The 8273-nt window shown below is 34.4% G+C and overlaps 1 protein-coding gene across 4 annotated transcripts in view; it reads right to left on the bottom strand.

Annotated features, from left to right (window-relative positions):
- Positions 1-8273, bottom strand: part of SMCHD1 (structural maintenance of chromosomes flexible hinge domain containing 1) — a 168288-nt gene that overhangs the window by 7027 nt on the left and 152988 nt on the right. For 3 of the 4 annotated variants that reach the window (XM_049620377.1, XM_049620379.1, XM_049620380.1), the window contains one exon: positions 5669-6717. In XM_049620377.1, coding sequence (XP_049476334.1) covers positions 6693-6717 — 25 coding nt within the window. In that variant the 3' untranslated portion in view covers positions 5669-6692. Of the gene's footprint in view, positions 1-19; positions 126-5668; positions 6718-8273 lie in introns of those variants that run through there. The other variant, XR_007455432.1, reaches the window with a different exon arrangement.

Here is an 8273-nt window from a genome sequence, read left to right as displayed (position 1 = left end):
TCTGAGAAAACTAACTTACCAAGTTAGTGAGGCCATTCTCCAAAGACTCTCTTCATCTTCTTAGAAAAAGATATCTTCTACTCGCAATATGTTCAACTTGAGTAAGGACATCTCAGCTTGAGTAACTGGAATGCAAATTTGATGTGAGATTAGTAGCAATGTCCCTCTTTCATTTCTGATTCTAGTGTACAGTTGACTCTTGAACAGTATGAATTTGAGTGGGCATGGTTCACTTATAAACAAATTTTTCAATATAGTACAGTACCATAAACATGTTTTTTCTTATGATCTTAAAATTTTCTCTTCTCTAGCTTACTTTAAGAACACAGTATATAATACATATAACACAAAAAATATGTGTTCATCAACAGTTATCGATAAGGCTTCTGGTCAATAGTAGGCGATTAGTAAATTTTTGGAGAGTCAAAGAGTTTTATTTTTGGAAATGTGTGTGGGGAGTGGGAGGGAGAAGGTAGTTTGGTGCTCCTAATCCCATGCTATTCAAAGGCCAATTGTATTCTCTATTCCAGTATATTCTTTTTTTCTTGGTTAAACTAGCCAAAGTTTGGTCAATTTTGTTGATCTTTTTAAAAAAAACAACTTCGGGTTTCATTACTTTTTTCTTGTATTTCTAGTCTTTATTTCATACTCTTCATTTCCACCCTAACCTTTATTTTCTTCTTGCTTACTTTTAGTTTTCCAATCCTTTAAGGTAACAGATTAGGTTATTGATTTGAGATCTTTTCCCTTTCTTAGTCATTTACAGCTGTTAAGTTATCCTCGAAGCACTGCTTTAGCTGCATCCCGTAAGTTCTGGTCTATTGTGTTTTCACTCATCTCAAAATATTTCATGAATTTTTTTTACCCATTGGTTATCTAGGAGTGTCTTGATTTCCCCATATTTGTGAGGCTCCCAAAGTTTTCTGTTAATTTCAAACTTGATTGCATTGTGATCAGAGAACATAACTTTATGTCTGTTCTTTGACATTTATTAAGATTTGGTTTATGCTAGTATCTAGTCTTATGGTTGGTATGGGAAATATTCCTTGTGTACTTGAGACGAATACATATTGTTGTTGGGTGCAATTTCTTTATGTCTGTTAAGTCAAGTTGGTATATAGTGTTCAAGTCTTCTACTATGTTTGGTATCACTGTTTTATCCATTATTGAAAACAGGGCTCATGGTCTCCAACAACCATTGCCGAATTCTTTCATTTGTCAGTTTGTGTTTCATGTATTTTGGTGCTGTCACTAGATACATGTATGTTTATAATTGTTATATCTCCCCGATTCACCTTTTTATGATAAAATGCTTTTATCTCTAATAACACGTTTCAAGGTCAATTTTGTCTGATACTAATATCACTTCAGATTTCCTGTAATTTAACTGTTTGCATATCTTTTTCCATCCTTTTAATCTATTTATGCTTTTGAATCTAATGTGTCTTGTAAATAATGTGTATGTAAATGTTTCACTCAGCATGTTACTCATTAAATGGTAGCTATTATCTTCTTCCACAGGTCAGACACACTGGTTTGCAAATCCAGGTGGAAGTACTTGCTGAATTAATGAATTTATAAATGTTGCAGTAAAATCATACTGGGGCACCTGCATGGTTCAGTTGGTTAAGCGTCTTGCCTTCGGCTCAGGTCATGATCTCATGGGTCTTGAGTTCGAGCACCATGTCAGGCTCTCCTACTGTCAGCAAAGAGCCTGCTTCAGATCCTCTGTCCCCATCTCTCTCTGCCTTTCACTGGCTTGTGCTTTCTCTCTCAAAAATAAACTAAAAAAAAAAAAGTAAAACTTATTCTGTATTTCAGACAACGAAGTCCAAATTCTGGTTTTACATTTTGTAGCATCTCGTAATCATTATTTATAAATGTCTTATGAAATTGGTATTCTAACCAATAGAATAATCTAAATTCTATTAAATAAAACATTAGGAAATTTACACATGAATATTTCATACAAATGTAGCCAAGATTCAATATATCATTCCTTTTAAACATATCTGATTGGTTTGATTCTTTTGTCTTTTCATTAGTATTTGTGTAAAGAGATCCATGGTTGACTTGTCAGCAGTTCTTCAAAGAGGTAATTCAGAACTCTGCAGTAGTTCTCTGCAGAACTACTGAAGAGAAATATGTCATAAGTTTAACAAATCAAAACATAATTCTGGTATATGAAAGCATGGAAATAAATTTTTTCCACTAAATTGGTTGACCACTTATCATTAAATATATCACAGAACTAATATCTAAATGATATAAGAATACAAAGATCCTTCTAGCCCTTAAATATTCCCCTATAATTCTAGCACAACGTAAGTAATGGTCTCATTCTATATTGGTTTTTGTTCTTGCTATTTTCAAGTATAATACTGAATTCCAATTACATTTAAATAATAAAAAATTAAAAACTTGGGACACCTGAGTGGCTCAGTCGGTTGAGGATCTGACTCTTGACTTTGGCTCAGGTCATGATCCAGGGTTGTAAGGTTGACGCCTGTGTTGGGCTCTGTGCTGAGTGTGAAGCCTGCTTAAGATTCTCTCTTCCCCAACCCCTCTCCCCAACTAATGCTCTAAAATTAAAAAAACAAACAAAAAAAATCTTGCCCAATGGACTATCAAGTAAATAACTTTCAAGGCACACAATTCTTTATTCCTACTAAAATAAAAATGTAGAAAAATGAAATGCAATGTTCCATTACTCTCAAAAATTAAAAAATAAAATTAAGAGTAGCTGTAGGAGAGAAACATGAGAAAAGTAGATGTAAGCAAATGCTATTAGCAAAGATTTAAATACAGTACTTTATAGAGATATAATTACTAATATTTTCTATTCCATATGTTTATTGGAGCATGGTCTAAAGAATCAGAATACTAGGAATCTATACTATTGGACATTATTTTACCTTAAATTTAACCTTCCTAACATAAAAATATTATGTCTGTCTATACTATGAATTGCTTGACACTGAGGTGATTCTTTAACACCAATTTGATTACTCTCCAAAAGGGAATTAATTTTAAACAGGAAAATATCTTCACTTAGGTTATTGATGAATCCATTAATACCTGCTTGCACAAAGCCAGCTTTGGAGAAACTTTACCTTATATTTAAGATAATTAATGTTTTAAGGCCAGATGCCCTATAATGAATTTTAATGTTGCTACCTATCTATCCCTAAATCTAAGCATATACATGCTAATAACAAGTAACAACTTAAATTTTGAAGTCATAAGAAACACTGTCCAACAGACATGCAAAAAAAAATGAACATGTATAAATATAATTACATAGTCATGAAGTCCTAGGAAGAGATGATTCCATGAAAATGTTTAGCTAATATAACTGAAGACATTTCTTACAGTATAAAATGGATACAAATACAAACTTGTTACTAACAAGTATTTGAAAATCATATAAAGTATTACAGAATTTATCTCACCCATTTCATGATTGTTAAGTAACCAAGTCATACATACAGTCAAAAGTATAAAAAATTTAGAAGATGGAGCTTTTAGCTAACATCTAACTAGTAAGAAATAGTGTCATTTGAAAGGAATCCAATTTTCCTAAATTATTGCCATTTTGTTTCCTTCTTCAACAAAAGTTAAATCACTTCCAATTATAAAGATAAATACCCTAACAGTTTTTACCAAGGTAACTTTTTTTGTATTTTTCTTTGTTCTCAAATTATTTGAATTCTAGTCAGTTAACATGTAATAATACATTATTGGTTTTAGAATTTAGTGATTCATCACAACATCCAGTGCTCATCACAAGTGCCCTCCTTAATATCCATCACCCATCTAACCCACTTCCCACTTACTTCCCTCCATCAGCCCTGTTTGTTCTCTAGAGTCCATTATGGTTTGTTTCACTCTCCCCCTGACCCGTATGTTTATCTGTTTTCTTTCTTAAATTCCATGAGTGAAATCATATGGTATTTGTATTTGATTTATTTCGCTTAGCATAAAACACTCCAGCTCCATGATTGTTATTGTAAATGGCAAGACTTCATTCTTCTTGGTGGCTAATATTCCATTGTCTATATATATATACCACATCTTCTTAAAAAAATTTTTTTTTTTAATATTTGAGACAGAGACACAGTGTCTCACAGGGAGGAAGACACAGAATCATAAGTGGGTTCCAGGCTCTGAGCTGTCAGCACAGAGCCTGATGCAGGGCTCAAATTCATGAATGATGAGGTCAGGCCTGAGCTGAAGTCGGACACTTAACCGACTGAGCCACCCAGACGTCCCTATACCACATCTTATTTATCTATCAGTTGAAGGACACTTGGGCTCTCTCCATAGTTTGGCTATTGTTGATAATGCTGCTGTAAGCATCGGGGTACATACGTCCCCTCAAATCTGTATTTTGTAGCCTTTGTATACATTAAAACCTTGAGTTGAATTTATTTGGCACTAAGGCTAATGATTCTTACACAAACTAAATATCCTATTCCTCAGAGCCTTGTAAAGTATCTTGAGTTTGGGGGGAAAAAAAGTTACAAACTGTCCCATGCATTCAGTGGTGCTGTGTCCTTAAAAGAGGTGAGCCTCTTTCTGTCCCCTCTGCATCTTCACCAACATCTGTTGGTTCTTGTGTTAATTCTGGCCATTCTGATAGGTGGGAGGTGGCATCTCATCATGGTTTTGATTTGTATTTCCCTGATGATCAGTGATGTTTAGCATCTTTTCAGGTATGTTAACCATCTGGAGGTGTTCTTTGGAAAAAATCTATTCATGTCTTCTGTCCGTTTTTTAACTGGATTATTTATTTTTGGGTATTGAGCTTGGTAAGTTCTTTACAGATTTTGGATACTAACCCTTTATCAGATATGTTGTTTGCAAGTATCTTCTCCCATTCCGTAGGCTGCCTTTTAGTTTTGTTGATTGTTTCCTTCAATGCACAGGTTTTTTATCTTTTTTGAAGTCCTGGTGGTTCATTTTTTTCCCGCTTGCCTTTGGTGATGTGTCTAGTAAGAATTTGCTCTGGCCAAGGTCAGAGGTTGCTGCCTGTGTTTTCCTCTAGGGTTTGTTGGTTTCCTGTTTCACATTTAGGTCTTTCAACCATTTTGATTTTTGTGTACATTGTAAGAAAGTGGTCCAGTTTCATTCTTCTACATGTTGCTCTCCAGTTTTCACAACACCATTTGTTGAAGAGACAGTCTTTTTCCCACTGGATATTCTTTCCTACTTTGTCAAAGATCAGGGGCGCCTGGGTGGCGCAGTCGGTTGAGCGTCCGACTTCAGCCAGGTCACGATCTCACGGTCCGTGAGTTCGAGCCCCGCGTCGGGCTCTGGGCTGATGGCTCGGAGCCTGGAGCCTGTTTCCGATTCTGTGTCTCCCTCTCTCTCTGTCCCTCCCCCGTTCATGCTCTGTCTCTCTCTGTCCCAAAAAATAAAATAAACGTTGAAAAAAAAAATTTTTTTTAAAAAAGATTAATTAACCATATAGTTTTGAGTCCATTTCTAGGTTTTCTATTCTCTTCCATTGATCTATGTGTCTGTTTTTGTGCCAGCACCATACTGTTGTGATGACTATAGCTTTGTAACATAGCTTGAAGTCCAAAATTGTGATGCCTCTAGCTTTGTTTTACCAACTTAACTTTTATAGAGCTTTCAATGTTAAAAAAGGAAAACACTTATCTAATAGGGAAGAAACAATCCTCTTTATTAACCTTACTGTATACTCAGAAAGGATTAAAAAACACACACATTTCCTGGGACACAAAACTGTACCAAAAGCATTTCCTTACAAAATAACTTCACAGAACCATAGTCCTGGACTTACACAAAGACATATATATTGACATACATTAGCTTGAATTAAAACGCAATTTGAACATTTTTGCAGCAACTTTCTAGTAGACTATTATTACATTAATGTGGGAGTGTACGACTTCTTTAACCCTTTAAAAATAGTAATAAAAAATTACAAAATAATGAAAATGTAGAATTAAGGCTGAGACTATATCATCTAGTATTAATAAAGTCAAACAATACTTATAAAAATTGATGCCGCTGCATATCTTATATATATACAGGATAAGTCTTTAGAAATTTAAAATGCTACTGCTGTCACAAGTTCACTCATCAACTGAACGTTTTTCCATGTATCTTAATATCTGAATTCCCAGATACCTGTGCTTTTTCTATTTTTATTCTGAATTCTTCATTAAGAGTTCCCTCACATATTTACAATTAAATACCTAACCTCTAGAACTTTCCTTAGACACAACAGACAAAACAGTTTTGTTAAATAAATTCACACAAAAGTATTAAAAAGGTTTTTTTTCCAAGAAATAGTTCTAGCATATCCATGATAATCATACTGAAAAATAGTACATATACTTTTCTTCAGGATTAATAAATGCTATGTGCCAGTTCTATAGTCACTGCCATATTTGCGTATTTTCCTGACACATTTGCAAGATAATAACAACCAAAGGGCATGATGACTGCAATAATTCCAGTAAATCCATACTGTCCAGTGAGTTTCAAAAAACTGAATGGCTGTTTCCAGTCCTATCTGGATTGACATCAAAATGCATGCCCAGATAGTTGTATCATCCCCCAGAAATATTCAGTCTGGTAAGTCACTCTCTTGGTCTTCTGAAAGAGAGCTGCAGAAGGCAGGGCATTCTCAGTGAGACCAATGGTTCCCTCTTCTCTGTTCACACATCTGATTTGGTTATAATCCTAGTCAAAGCGGGGGGAAAAAAAAAAAAAACGTAATAAATTTTAGGTACCACAGTTTTCCTTTCCTAAACTCCCACATCAGACAAAGATGGTTAAGAACCCAATGGAACTATGTTCCATTAATTATGTTAATTCTTGGTATAAACATATTTAATTGAATCCTTGTATATAATTACTTCTTTCACATGTATGCCAAGAAAGAGAGAAATCCTCAAAAATAAAAGCAGTACTTAACATATAGAGTAACAGGTAATTTGTATTATAGTTCTTTGATTGGCATATCTCAGACCTCAAAACTTAAGATTTTTGCTTTTCTTTTCCCCTTTTCCTTAGATTACTGCTTTAGAAATAAACAAGAATTATAATGCTTACTATAGATAAGTCACAAAATACCAGCAAAAGGAAAAACATTTAAAAATACTGATAATCCCATTCATATAGACATGAACACAATGAACAACACTTTGAGATATATATATATATATATATATATATATATATATATATGTATGCCAGTATTTTTTTTGTCAGATATATCTCAATACTTTATTTCCTAAAGAGAGTTCCCTGAACTGCCATCTCCAAACAGAAGATGCACATTTTTGATAAACAGCTAATTTTTAACTCTATGAGTAGAAAATGAATTAGGAAACTGAAGCCTCTACTGAAGAAAATGAGCCTACTGCACACTATCATACATGGCCAAACATATTTTGTGGATTCTAAGATCCACATTTAACATCTTGGAAGCCTACCTTTTAATGTCATGAGTAAATCTGCAATGTTTTAATGTTTCATAAAATAATGTTGATTCTTATAATATCATCTTAGAGTTGACAAAATATAGTATGTAATCTCTATAAAAGTTAACATACAGAAGTATGTAATATACATACAAATAAAAATAACGTAAATACAAAGTTATGCTATTTACTACTTAATATTATTAAATTTGTTTCCAACTGTATGGATGAAATATATCAGTATTTCAATTCTGTTAAGATATATATATTTTAATGTTTGACAGAAAGAGCACACATGTGAGTGGGGGAGGGGCAGACAAAGAAGGAGGGATGGAGGGAGAGACAGAGAATCTCAAGCAGGCTCTGCACTGTCAGCAGAGGGCCTGACATGGAGGCTCGATCTTACAACCATGAGATCAGGACCTGAGCTGAAACCAAGAGTCAGATGCTTAACTGAATGAGCCACCCAGGTACCTCAAGATATTTTCATTTCAAATGCTCTGAAGCTTTTGAGATTGTGCAAGAATTATTGGTTCAAGATCTATGGAGAACTGGCAGAGATTAGGGATGAGGAAATTACTAATTAAACAGTAATTTAAATTAAAAAAAATTTTTTTAACGTTTATTTACTTTTGAGACAGAGAGAGAGCATGAATGGAGGGAGGGTCAGAGAGAGAGGGAGACACAGAATCAGAAGCAGGCTCCAGGCTCTGAGCTGTCGGCACAGAGCCCGACGCGGGGCTCGAACTCGTGAACCACGAGATCATGACCTGAGCCGAAGTCGGACACTTAACCGACTGAGCCACCCAGGCG

This window comes from Panthera uncia, assembly GCF_023721935.1.
Source record: "Panthera uncia isolate 11264 chromosome D3 unlocalized genomic scaffold, Puncia_PCG_1.0 HiC_scaffold_8, whole genome shotgun sequence".
NCBI lineage: Eukaryota > Metazoa > Chordata > Mammalia > Carnivora > Felidae > Panthera > Panthera uncia.
The sequence above is the reverse complement of the archived record's forward strand: the minus strand, read 5'-3'. Positions and strand labels throughout refer to the sequence as shown.